General features: G+C 38.5%; 1 protein-coding gene across 2 annotated transcripts in view; it reads left to right on the top strand.

Moving 5' to 3' along the window:
* Positions 1 to 775: 775 nt before the first annotated feature.
* Positions 776 to 14215, top strand: part of RASEF (RAS and EF-hand domain containing) — a 60998-nt gene continuing 47558 nt past the window's right edge. For both annotated transcript variants that reach the window (XM_081066664.1, XM_081066663.1), the window contains exons 1-5: positions 776 to 1759; positions 5070 to 5160; positions 7324 to 7419; positions 9963 to 10040; positions 12234 to 12349. In XM_081066664.1, the coding sequence (XP_080922790.1) occupies positions 1731 to 1759; positions 5070 to 5160; positions 7324 to 7419; positions 9963 to 10040; positions 12234 to 12349 (410 nt within the window). In that variant the 5' untranslated portion in view covers positions 776 to 1730. The remainder of the gene's footprint in view (positions 1760 to 5069; positions 5161 to 7323; positions 7420 to 9962; positions 10041 to 12233; positions 12350 to 14215) is intronic.

Below are 14215 nucleotides of genomic sequence, written 5' to 3'. Positions count from 1 at the left end.
AGGAGTGGGATTATTGCAATCTTTCTTGTACCCTCACAGCATTGGAACAGGCTGCCTTCAACAGGGCAGAAGCCCAGGAGTTGTGATGAAGTGGATGAGTATGGATTTTGTGCTAAAGATTTCTGAGTGGTCTTCTTTGGCTGTCATTCTGGTGTCATTAGGCACCATAGATGGCTGTGAAATGCTCTCAGAGGTCCTGAGTCCAGCAATGACCTGCTTCAAAGTTTTACCAGAACTAGATAAGCACCTGGAGAAGAGCAATCTACGTGAGGGGCAAGAATCAAAAGGACTTTTTGCATCGTCCAGGAGTAACTATAAAATCATAGCAGTAGATCACTGAATATAAGAATTATCCAAGTACTGGAGATGATTTTTGAGTAATGCGGTGTGTAAAAGCGGTTAGCATTCCGCTGATTGTTTCTATCCAAACAGTTCTAGACTTGAGAATTGGTAGAATTCTGTAATGCTGATACAATGGTAAATTATCATCTCAGGCCCAAATAAGTGCCTGTTATCTAAATTCCTGGCATTTCTTCTTTCAACTGATATAAATATTCTTTGTTTTTTAAAAAAGTGCTGTTACTGTCACAGCACAGTTACAGCTTGTGTTAACCATTAGCAAGCATGGCTCCCCACTAGGGTCAGAAGAAGGAAGGTTGGATTCCAAGGATTCTGATGGAGTAAGCTGTCCAAAGAGGACAATACAGCTGTCAATCAAGAGGAGCTTTGGATGCGGTGGGAGAGTCATGAGGTTATTACATCCCACACCATGAGAGCATGCATCGATGGCAACTGAGTTCTACAAGTACATCATTTGTCATTCAAACTAGATCCACTTAGTGCTCGGGTTCCTAAACTTGAGTCAAGGGCACTGTTAGCCAGCTGCCCAGTCTTATCAGCTTTTCTTTTGAAATGATTGTGAAATATTTGTCTTTTAATAAAAGTTGTTAAATAACGAGTAAGAGGGATGTCACATACAAATACATATACAAATATGAATTTATGTGAAGTAATTTTTAACTGACTAAAATAATAGGAATACCTACCCTTACGGTCATAAATTCTAAATATATCTTCATTAAGGATTGGTGAAACATAGAATTAAGTAATTGGTTTTATGTTACCTAACTTTTTTTCCTATAAATCTATTCACCTTTTAAAGAAAAAAAAAAACACCCAGCAGTGACAATAAAAAATACTTCCCTATCAAGCCCTTTAAATGCATTTCAGTTGCCCTCACAGGTGTCCATCTTCTAACATGAAATCATCACATTGTACACCTTTAAAAAAAAATCACACTGTACAACCTAAATATATGTAATTTTTATTTGTCAGCCATACCTCAATAAAACTGGAAAAACAATAAGTTGCTGTTCCATTGTAAAAAAAAAATGTAGTGAGAATAATGCAACAGTATCTCTGACTGCTGTTATTTCCCTCCATATAGGTCGTTCTATTATTGCTGCTTTTTTCTTCCTTAGTTCTTTACCTATATGTCTCTTCCCTAAAAGTGTTCCAAAAATTTGCGTTTTTGTACTTGGTTCAATTAGTGTTATTTATTCATTCATTCATTCATTCATTCATTCATTCATTCATTCATTTATTTATGCAGGACAGAGCAAGTTAGTACCTTGTATCAAAATATCAACCTTGTGGAACCAAGACTGATTCAGCCATATGAACATGTTATAAAGAACTTCATCCGAGAGATCAAACTTCAAAGCACAGAAATGGAAAACCTGGCCATTGCAGTGAAGAGGTATTGAAGTCCTTCCTTTCTAAGTGGCACATGGGGTCCTTTCACTGGCTCTGACCCCGGGGTGGGGAGCACATGGACTGAACTGCATTATCACAGTGTGACATGGGAAGACTTCCTGATCCTCAGGAATCTGGAGCTTTCTAAATTAAAGCCAGCATGAGGGAAGTTGAGTCAGGCAGTACTTCATAGGGTCAGTCAGCAATCCAGCAGCAGGTCACCGTGATCCTATCACATAAAGTTCAAGGCCAAAGATTCCACACAGAACACTTCAGAGAGATTTGTTATCTTCTATCTAGCCACTTGAAACATATGGGAACCTTTTCATTCAGAGAGGCAAGCAGGGCTCTATTTGAAGCCTGGCCTTGTCACTGACAGACATGTGACTTTGCGCAGGTTACTTAATCTCCCTGAGTCTCAGCTTCTGCGTCTGTACAATGAAGCTGTAAATATTCATCTCCTCAGGGGCTGAGACTTAATGGATGTCATTGTTGGGTATTGCCCCTCCCACTGAGCCTACCGAGTGGTGGGGGCTCAGCGGTGCCTCTTTCCCTCCCTCTAGCCCTCCTCACCCGGCCTGAACTGAAAGCCTAAAAGCTGTTTAGCCCTTACTGTCATCCAGCCAGTTTGTGTAAGGCATAGTTGGCTTATACAGGATATCCTACTGATTCTAACAGCAACCCAGTGCAAAAGAAGAATTGTATGTGTTACAATCCAAATATCAGCCACTTTGCTTCCTGGAAAGATCATACTCCTTTGTCATATGTTGGGAAAGAGGGCATTTTGTTTGTCACAATTCCTGATTTTTCCCACAGAGGCTTCTCACTGCCATGTGCTCCTTCAGCAGATCCCAGCATGCTGCTCACCTAGCTATTCTCTGCCCAGAACTTGTAAACGACCCTTTGATAGCATACTCCCATGTCCCCCCTACCCCACCACACCCCAGTCTCCATGGGGGACAGGCAAGGGTTGCTCCTCTGTTCTATTCTTTTCCTCAACATGGGTATGAAACTATCTAGTTGACCCTTTGAAGTACCCAAAGCAAATTAAAATGTAGAAGAGAAAATGTTTTAAAATGTTGATGCTAAGTAGCCCTATTTTTATAGTCCCAGAGTCATGCAAGAGTTGAACTACTCATAGGGGGTTTCTTACAAACATTTTCACTTTCTGACTCTAATCTTTTCCCTCACGTTTGCCTGCTATAGGCTTTCAGTAGGATACTAGGGTGTTTCTCGGAATTCCAAATTCTGTACAGCATTGTGGAGTGTGGATCAGAGCCCCAGAATGGCCTCCTTTGAGAGGTGACTACCAGAGACACGTACTGAATTTTCAGAGAGTCCAGTGGACATCTGGTAAAATAGACAAACCCTCATGTACACACACATAGGTACACATATGCAGACCTACACAATGATATGTGGGACACACACAAACACACACACACACACATATGCACATGAGCACTATGGATAGTATTAATATCATGTAAACCCATAAGGGAAAAAAAGAATGGCATTCTTTGTGTTCTTATGACCATCTAGGTTGCTCTGCGGCTGTAGAGTGACTGTTACATTGTGCTGAGCTGTGTTGGTGCGTCTCCTCTCCCGGCTTCTGTGCTCTCTGGGTGGGATCCAAAGTCGGGCTCTGTGCTGAGCTCCGGGCCTCGTAAAGTCTCCTCACTCAGCTACCAGAGACCTCACTGAAGCATTGAAATGACGACTGTGACCATTTTCTTAACATCCTAGCTAAGAACCATTCATCCTCTCCTCTATTTTTTGGTTGGGGAAAGTCTCAGTCTTTTCGCTCTGCACTTGGACCAGAAGAATGGGCACCTAGTGTCCTGGTAGGAGCCCTGGACTGGGTTAAAGGGGACACACCCAAAACGCTAGACATTTTACTAGGAATTAGGAACTCACGCAGTGAGTACTGTGTCGTTACAGACTAACCAACCAAAAAACAAAATTGTTGCTCAGAAGTGAGAAAGGCAGAAGGAACACATTTAGGAGCAGTCCCAGGTGCCCAGATGTTTGGGACTGGGTGTCTAGAAGAACTGGCTTGAAAATCTGGTCATAACAAAGGGAGAAATGGATATGGGGCTTAGCTATTTACAGTCTCACAGTTCACTAAACAAACAAATAAAACCTAGGTTTCAAGTAGCAAGTATTTATAAACAAACTACAACTAGCTGACTTTCCATCCGTTGTCAACATGACCTTGGGCAGGCTCTGAGGGGAGGAGGAAGTAAATAGGAGCAGAAACTAGCAGTAAAGTCACTCAAAATTTTACTTTGGGGTCTTACCCCATCCCTCAATGCTTGCTTGGAGGTTTACTGGAAATTAAACTAAATGCATGAACAAATTGTGTTGTGAGGGAATAAATAAGTTAAAAGCAGGTAGGATGGTATAGCAGAAGTCATCACAGTAGAAGAGGGAGGTCTGCTTAGGTCCTGTTGTCTAGCTGTTATTAACAGCATGTTATCAATCCAAGTCAACGGACGCTGCAAATCTCATGGTGGCTGCTTTCACGTCACTTATAATCTAGTCGAGTGGGCAAGACGTATGGGTCTGAAAATGTGGGTAATTGGACATACAGCGGAGATAGAACAAAAATAATTGTTTTAAGGCTTAATCTGAAGCCTCAACCATTGTAAAGTGACAGATGTCTCTAGACTAGACAATTGCTAAATAAAGCTATCTTGAAACTCTTATCAATGAAATTTTCCCATTTCTAACTTTTTTGGCAAATCAGTATGCTCTGCCTCCATAGAAATGTAATATGTTGATTACATTAGTAAAAGAAACAGAAATTTCTGGAGGGTAACTCTATCTGTATTCTAGAACTTTAAGGAACTTAAAGTCAGTAATAATTGTTGCGGTCCCTGTTTTCTTTCCTTCTAACTGCAGCACATAACGTGTGTTTCACAGAATGTAATTTCAAAATTATATCTAACTGTATCTTTGCCATAGACTTCTTTTTTTGTCCAGGGTTGTAGCTCAGTCATGGCAGCAAAAAGGATTTTTATAACAGCCTACCACTGATTTGGTATCTTTTCTGTTCTTTGCCACAATCTAGTTTAATTTCATTTTATCCAATGTATTCCATTTATTTAATATCTGGTTTTAATGTCCTTTTATACCCAAATGGTCAAATTGCTGAACTCATTTTATTATGTGGAAGGAACAGGGAATATTATTTTAAATGGTGTGTTTCTCCTCATTTGTAATATAAAAGGCTTCAAATAGAGTCGAAGTTTTTTCTTCATGTTACAAGTTCAAGTGTGTTAAGAAAAGGTGTGCATCCTCTTGAATTTCAGAGCCCAGGACAAGGCAGCCATGCAGCTGAGTGAGTTGGAAGAGGAAATGGATCAGAGGATTCAGGCTGCAGAACACAAGACTCGGAAAGATGTGAGTGTGCGGTTTTCATTCATGCAGTGACTCCTCATGGAGCCTCTTTCATGCACTGGGCACTTGGGTGCAGCACGTCCAGGCTCTCCACAGCGTCTCTCAGTTAGGGCATTCTGAGTGGTGGTAGTTTCCGAGGGTAAAGAGCAAGAACAATAATAAACAAGTAGTCAAATAAATAAAGCGGGTAACTTCAGATAGTGACAGGTGTAGTAAAGAAACAGCGTGTGTGATAGACAGCATCTGGGAGAGGGGGCGGCTGCAGGTTGGTAGGTGTGGGGCTTCTTTGTGGACATTCCATGGCAGCTGCGGCCTGAGGGAGAAGGCCTGGCTCCACTATCACAGGCCACTGTCTTACTGCCCATGTTTACTGCCAACTGTAAGTCTCGATTACAGTGAAATTAAAATTCTCTCTGCAAACATTGGTGTTTTATAATGGAATATAAGTTATGAATAAAAGTATATTCTATATATACTTTTACTCATCATTATAGAAACTCTTAGAGCTGAAAGTTGGACGCTGCCTTCAGTGATTTCCATAGGAGAAATAATTATCTTCTTTCCTTATAAAACCTATTTGGGTGATGCATGTTTACCGGAAAAAGAAAATAGACGTATTTCTTGGAGTAGAAAGTGTTAGGTTCCATATTTTTTTTGAAAAACATTCCATTTTTTCCTATTCATTTGTCCTGTTAACGCCGAGAGGCAGCAAAATAGAGTGAGAAGGGCCTGAGTGTTGGCATTTGATAGACCTGAGTTTTCTTCCGGGCTCTGCCCTTGTCTGTGTTAGGTGGTGCTGGAGAAATGACCTGACCTCTCTGTCTTTGTTGTTCCATCTTTAGGGTGGGATAATGCTACCTACCTACCTGCTTTCATGGGGACTAAGCCTGATGGTCTCTGTGAGTGCCCAGCGCAGTGCCTGAGGTGTGCTGGGTGCATCGTGTCTGTTGCCGTCCTGCTCTTTGCTGTTACTCTGTGTACTTTTGAAAAATTTATTTTTAAATTGTAGTTGACATACTGTTCTGGCACATGCTCAGTACTGGACCAACTTCTTAGGTGTGCTTTGTGTCTTTTCATATTCTTCACTTTATTTTACCACGTATATGCCTCTGGGTCTCTTTGTTGTCTTACCTCTTAATAACAAGTTTAATAACTATTTGGATGTCACATTCAACAGAGTGAATGATTCAGAGTCTATGGTCCAGCTTTAGTGCGATGGATATCCCATTCTTCTGGTAGCACTTTATTTTTTGTAATCTAGAAAGAGTAGTCATATTTTTCCTGCCTTTTGTTTCTCTATTTATTTAATCTGGGCACTCATTCATTCATGAAACATTTACCAAGCACAGATGTTATTCTGTCATCAAATCTCATTGCTTTTTCCAGCTAAGTACTTCCCAGATTTGTTATTGGTAATGAAGTTCTTACAACTTCATATTTTGTTAATTATAAAATCGTCTTCAGTTTCCTTTGCTCTGGTACAGGGGTGCAAAATATATGGCCTCCACAGCATCATTTCTGTATTTTATAGCAGTGGCATATGTGGCCAGTCGGTTGCTGCATGGATGTGGTCTCTGAAACCTCAGCAAGCCAACTGAGCAGCTTTGGCACTGGAATGACACCAGTGTGCCAGCTCATCCTACTGTCCACCACATGCCCTTCTAAGCACAGTCTCTCTGGAATAGCACATCCAGGCTAATGGATGATGTTTCCTGTGCATAGAAATTTGCAGATGATATGATTGGAATTCAGATAAGGTGTCAGCTCTTGGAAAAAAGGGTAAACCCACCAGGCCTTCCCAGTCTTGATGATATGATAGGATTCTGGGGCCCTTGGCTGTGCCACATCTTCCAATTAATTACAGCTGTAATTAATTAGATTAGCTCATTGATGTGCTATGACCCTCTATCACAATGTGGGTAATAGTCTTAGAGGTACCACTCCAGGTGATGTGTGTGTTTGCAGTGGGATTTGCAGTTTTTTTCACTTCCGTAGGTTTCAGTTCCAGAAGTGCCATACATGTACAATCATGTGCTTTACTTCCGCCCTTCCTTCTTGTCCTCCCTCTGTGGGAGACTTGGGATCAGCCTTAGTTTGACCCAAAGCGTTTCTCACCTATGGGGTTTTGAAGAACCAGTTTAAATCAACATTTTTTTTTTCTTCTAGGAAAAACGCAAAGCTGAGGAAGCTCTCAGTGACCTCAGACGTCAATATGAAACAGAAGTAGGAGATTTACATGTGACGATAAAGAAACTCAAAAAGGTAGGTATGTGACAGCTAGACTTTTAGGAGTAGCCTCAGGATAGCAGTGTGTCTGAGTCATTAGTGATGAAAAACATTTGGAATCACATTGAAGCAGCAGATGGAATCAGATTTCAGAATCAAATTGGACTCCTTGGCAAGACTTTTTTTTCAGGGGTCCCTGATTACCTTTTCTGTTTCCAAAGTCACCTGTCTTTTGCATAGATCTAATAAATATTTCTGATCCCTGAACAGTTGTCCATCAAACCCGTTTTCTTTCCTTAGTCTTCACCAACCAAGTGCCCTCAATTCCCATGAGTCCAGTGGACTATCTGTCTGTGACAGCAGGGGCACTGTTTTCCTTGGTCATGTGTTCCTTAATCCCTATCCTTAGCTTACTGTCAATACATGGTCCATATCCAGTGATTATTTGAAATGAAATGAGTATTCCTCTTCTATGTAGAAAGTTCAGATCTAGGGGACCCTGATCAGCAAGAGGTGGGAGAAAAGTTGTTGAAGGGTGAGCAAAGGCTTGAATGCATTTTGGCTTTTGCTCCATTTGGTTCCTAACGAGTAGGGTACGTTTCACTCAGTGGTGTGCTGGTAGATGTTTAACAACTGGCTCTGGAGAGGGGAGGAGGGGAAGGAAGACTGGTAGGATTTGCCAATTTCCATGGTTTGAATGCTCTCACCATTACTAATTTCAGGCTACCAAGTTGACATCACTGAATGCAGAGGTTGGGAATAGGTTCTTTAAGAAGGCTCTTACGTGCTGGGACTAATTGGCACATGCTCAGTAGTGGACCAACTTCTTGCATATGGACTGTCTTCATGAAAAAATGGAAACATCTTGGCTAAAATGAATACTTAAAAAATAATCATTCCTGAAAGTGGCATTGTGAATTTTGGCACATCACTTTGCTTCTCTTTCTAGTGTTTATATTCAATAAGATTAAGTGACGATTAACTCTATCCTGTGGACTATTGTAATTTGAATTCCTGAAATTACTAAGAATTCTTTCTAGTAGCCTTTGAAAATTTATTACCAATGTCAACCTTGTATCTAATTTCCAAAGGTCATTAGATCATACATACGATGCCTGTATTACAGAATTTGAATGGACCAATCCCTTGCCAGAGTCACAGCTTCTCCTAGTCACTGCCCTCACTTACTTTCATGTTCCCAAATCTTTAGACTAAGAGAATTTATGCAAGAAATGACAGAGTTTCTTGCCCTGATACAGCATGTGATGAAGACCAAATAGGCAGTGAACAGTAAGAGTGAGGAGTGATGAGACCTGCGTCCTTAACGAGACTATGCCAATTTCTGCCTGTAACACCTGGGCTGATTGGCTTCGTTTTTCTTATTTTTCAGTTTCTCATCTGTAAAATGTGATTAATAATGTGGTGTCCTGCCTAACCATAAAAACTGATATTTTATTGATTTGTAGTCTATTAAGTTTTTTTTTCATAATTGAAAAAATATAAATCTTAAACTTTTCCTTTTTTTTTAGATGTAGGTATAAATATCCTATTTTTATAGATGAGGACACTAAATTACAGAAAGATTAAATAACTTATTCAAAGTCAGAGTATGTTAAAGGCTGTCAGAACTGTAGAAGAATTTACAAAGTTATAATTGCCATTCTTAATCCACTGATTCTGAGAAACTCATTTTGCCCACAGTTTTTCTTCTCTGAAATTGGTATGCATCTTAAAATCAATGGCTCTTCTCGGTTACAATCAGACATGTGACAGTCATGACATAGTTGTGTAAATACCTTCAGTTGTTGCTATCCAGCAAGATGAAGGAAGGGAGTCCAGTGTCAAAGTACCTAGACTTCGACTTGATGAAATAAGGCACACATTTTGATCAGCACATAAATATGCAATTAATGGACACCCACAAATCTTCAATAGATGTCAGCTATTTTTAGGGCAGACATTTTTGTTGTTCATATTATAAATGCTCCTGAGCCAGTTTAGTCTGTAAATACTAACGAGTCAACCAGCAAGTAAAGCTCATGTATGTATTCATGTAATTTTCTGTGCGTGTGTCTCTAGCTTCATACTATACTTAAATTTGTATTGATTCCAATCATTTAATAAGTATTTCCTGAAATCACTGGGCACATAGGTGAATCTGACACTAACTCTGCTGTTAAAAGTCTTAGACTCCAGTAGGAGAGTAGGACATTCATAAATACAGGATAGAAAGTATTAAGTGCAGATAAAGTTCTAGGTAAATATAAAGGTCCGACTCCTATGCAATGTACCTGAAAAGCAAGGATTGGGTTGCTTAACAGTTGGTTTCCAGAAAGGACTTTTCAATTGTTTCAAAGAAAATTTATTGAAAAATTAACTCCCCCTTTTAAATGTTGAAATTATTTAAAGCAATTTTTAAATCCTTATGGATTATATGTAGTTTAATGACTTACAAAGTTGTATAATGTTGAAAATTGAAGAATTCTAGAATTCCCATTTCTATATGCAAGGATGTTCTTAAACTTACTGAATCAGTTGAAGTAAGTTTGTAAATGTACAACTTTTATTTGCTCTTTCAGCTAGAAGAACAATCAAAACACGTAAGTCAAAAAGAAGATGTAGCTGCATTAAAAAAACAAATCTACGATTTATCAATGGTAAGAATCCCTTTTCACTTGCAGAACTACATTTCCTGTTAGACTACTATTTTCCAAACATAATCATGCTATTATATTTCAGTGTTCCACGAGGAGACGCTTAAAGAGAAATTAAAGTTTAAAGATAAATTAATACTGTAGTTGGAGAAAGTCTTTGAAATACCTTCAACCAAAGGTATTATTTATATAGGCTTTTTCCCTCAATGATACCTCATCTGTTGTGAATGCTTATATTTATTTTTTATTCAAAGCAATAATGGCCAGGCCATTAAACATTCAATAGTTAACTCTGAATTCTTGTAACATCAACTCTGGTCTGTATCTTTGGCTTTGTAAGATTCTGAGATGTTATTACCCTACTCTTCCTCCAAGTTTTCTCTTTCTGTCCCTTTTTCATCTTCTGTTTACCATATCTTTAGTCTTTCTATTGCCAGTGCTGATACCATTTACATGTTTTGTTATCAGGTTTTCTTTATTTTGTTTTTAGGTTTGACTCTAGAAGTTGGAAGCCAATAATGAACATTTCCTTTATTATGATTCTAAATATTCTCACTACAGTTCCAAGAAGTGAACTAGCATGAGCTAGAATTGCATTTTTTTCTCTCCAGCCATTATCCTTGTGCCACTCAAAAGAGAAGGTTCTTAGCCTCAGGGTCAAATGTATCCCCTTTATGCACCAGTTCCACGTTTGACACATCTTAGTTGACTTTGTATTTGGATCATGACTTTCTGGTAGAGTGGCTTGTTTTTCTTGGATTTCCTGGTTGAGTTTTGGTTCCTTGTTGTAAAAAGAAGCTCTGCCATCTTCATGATATCACTGATACCTTACAACTTCCCATTCTTCCCTGTGCATGGATTTGTTTTTGTTCTCCTTAATAAATATTAATTTTGGGGCCCACAACAATTCAGTTCTTATTGAAATGACTTTTGTTTTTGGAATGACTTTTTTGAACTTACTACACATATGTCACCTTGGAATTTCTGATCATTTTAGGTAGCTGGTGTAGGATTCCTATGCAGCTAGGTAAATAGATCTGTTTACTTCAAGGCCTCCTCCTTGAAAGAGGGTCTTCCTAGGATCTCTGTGTGTGAAGCTGGCTGTCAGACGGGGGGATCCTGATTACCAGAATGATTGGGGCCTGGATATTCAGAGAAGCTTTAGCTTTCCATATAGGCTTCACTTAGCCCTTTTTAAAAAAGACAAGCCCTGTCTCATTGCCCTTGAAATCAACTTTGGCTATCTACTGTTCTTTCCTAGGGTAAGAGCAGATACGGGGTTAACATACAAATTTAATCTCAATTTTCAGCTCTACTCTCACTCTCTGGGCTTCTATCTGCCTACCTGCGTCGTCTTTGTTTTACAGCAGAACCTTCAACACACATCTTTTGGACCTCCTTTTCCCCTATTTTCTTCCTTTGTCAGCACATGTCCACCCAGTTTCCATTTTCTAGAAATGTTTAACTCACTGGACTGCAGATGAGCCCCTCTTCTTTTAACTTTTATTGCTTTATTTCTTTTGGCATTTCGTATTAATGGTGTCTCAAAAAGCAAGGAAGACACATTCATGTGCTCAGTCCACCATCTTGAACTGGAAGCCTCCAATGAATGTTTTTTAGAAAAATTTATTAAAAATTTAAAAATTCTTTTAAAAAATCCTTAGAAAATTCTAAATCTTTTAGAATTTCTAAAAGTTTTTAGATATTTCCTAACCACACTGGTTTATTTTTAAGTGCAAAATGTAATGTTAGGTGATAGGATTTACTGTAAAAAATAGCCAATCTGCCTGGTAATAGGTACAAAATATTTATCTCTACAAAATTCAACTCTACAAAATATTTATCAGTAGTTTCATAGCTCTGGTTAAGTAAAACAGATTTTTAAATGTTTGGTCTCAGTTAATTTGCCAATAATATGTCAAAATACATAATGATAAACTCTTGAGTATTGGAGTTTGACACCAAATGTCAAGTATTAAAAAAAAAAAGAACAGTTTTGAGGATTTAGATTTTTGACACTTTAATACTTTACAATAATTTCAAATACCTTAAATTGATAATTCTTTGAATACCAAGATTTGGAGAATCAGGAAAGGATGAGGGTGATGTGTGGAAAAGAAACACTATACTTTACTTCATTTTTCCCAAGTGAAAGAAATTTTGAATCTAATGAGCTGCAACATTCCTTTTCTCTAGGAAAATCAAAAAGTTAAGAAAGATCTTTTAGAAGCGCAGACAAGCATAGCCTTTCTTCAGAGTGAATTAGATGCTTTGAAAAGTGATTATGCTGATCAGAGTCTGAATTGTGAAAGGTATGAAACTTCAGGTTATTTTTTAGTTTGAATGGAATGTTTATTTGCGTAACCATCTATGGGAATGAACCTCAGTTATGTAATAATAAAGGTTTATTTATTAACTTTACTAATATATTCTTTGTTTTCTAAATATTTTACTATTAGCATCAGATTTCCGAGTGGTTTTTATTTTTAATTTTTTAAAAGACTAATTAGTTTAATTATTGACTAGGTAGGGCAGTGCAGGGCTTAATAAATGTTTGAATTAACTGGGAACAGAAGAATATACTTAAAGTATCAAGTGTCAGTGCTAATAAAGTAATTTGAAGATAGGAATGTTGGCCCTACTACGTAAAAAAGAGAAAAGTAGACAGCTTGGGCAAGTAATTTTCTTTTGCTGTTTTAGTTTTGCAGTATGGTATTAATAACATAAGAACTAACACAGACATGTGTACATACATGTTTACATATAGATAGATATGTAAAAATGCATATATGTGCAAATATAAAATACATACATATTTGCATATAAATGTATATGTGTACGTATATGCATATGAAATGTATATACGAGTATATGTATATATACACCCATATATGTGGGAAAATACCTTGGGAAAATATTTTGTTTTATTGTTTCTTTGCAAACTTTAGTCAGAATCAAGGTCCTGTAATGGAAAGCAGTAAAACATTAAGTACTTACTATAGATATGTCCCTGAGCTAAATAAGGAGTTATATGTGTGGAGTATATAAAAAAGAAAAGATGTGGTCTCTGCTCTTGAGAACTTCACATTTAGTTGAGGAAGATAAAAAGCTAAAATACGACAGAGTAGATAGAAGAGCTGAATAGTGTCAGGCACAATACCTCCAGCAGTGCCACAGGTTGTTGCCCTGTGATGGTATACAATTTGTTCTGTTAGTTCAGAGGTGAAGTTCTTCTACTACCATAGAAGAACTTTACTAAAAAGCAGACACTTTAGGTAATGGTGGGAGGAAGGATAGGTTTATGTTGATCAAGGGGAGCAGAGACAACATCAGCAAGTAACACAGGTAGCAGTGCCATCTGCCAGGCCTGCTCCTTAGTATTTTACTGGTATTAACTCATTCAGTCCAGAGAATATCCTATGAGATAGGGACTTTCCTTACCTCCATTTCACAGATGGGAAAAGAGAGTCCAGAGATGTTCCAGGTGAGGCAGTCACCAAAGCAGGGGCAAGAACATAGAGACAGATAAGACTGGTTTGAGAAACAGTGGTCAGACCACTGGACCAAAAAAACTTATTTTGAATAGAAAAGTAAAAGTTAAAAAAATAAAAAGTTTAAAAGCTAGTTTAAGGCTACATACAATGTAAGGGCCCTGAATGTTTGGCTAAGGAACTTAAATTCCTATGAAAAATTGAGAAGCTTTTAGTCTTCTCAAGAGAGTGGAGGGATAGGTTATTGTGGGCAAAATTGGATAGCCTGAGAGTTTTGGAAGCTGGTAATGGGGTTTGTATGCTTAGAAATAAGGCTGATGTAGAATAGGGGCTGGAGGTGGGTGGTTAATGTTCAGAGTGGACATTTTGAGGAGGAGGCCAGGGCTTCCTAAAAAAGCATCAGAGGAATTGGTGTGTGTGTGAGTTCATAGCCAACGGAGAAAGCCTGGCCTTATGGATTCCCATGGTTGAGGGCGAGGAAGGGAAGGAGAGCAGGAATAGAGGCAAGGCAAGGAGAGGAGAAGGAATCAGAAGAAAGGAGAAAATCACTGGGTTGGGATTGTATAAGGATTGGAATGAGCAGAGAAAGGTCAGAAGTGAGAGAGCAAATTGGATTGAAGGGACTGGTAATGTGACTACCTTGGGCGAGGAACTTGGCAGAAGGTCAGTGGTTCATTCCCAGTGAGG

This window comes from Rhinolophus hipposideros (assembly GCF_964194185.1).
Source record: "Rhinolophus hipposideros genome assembly, chromosome: 11".
In the NCBI taxonomy this organism is placed as follows: domain Eukaryota; kingdom Metazoa; phylum Chordata; class Mammalia; order Chiroptera; family Rhinolophidae; genus Rhinolophus; species Rhinolophus hipposideros.
Note: the sequence above shows the minus strand (reverse complement) of the source record. Positions and strands in the feature narration are given on the sequence as shown.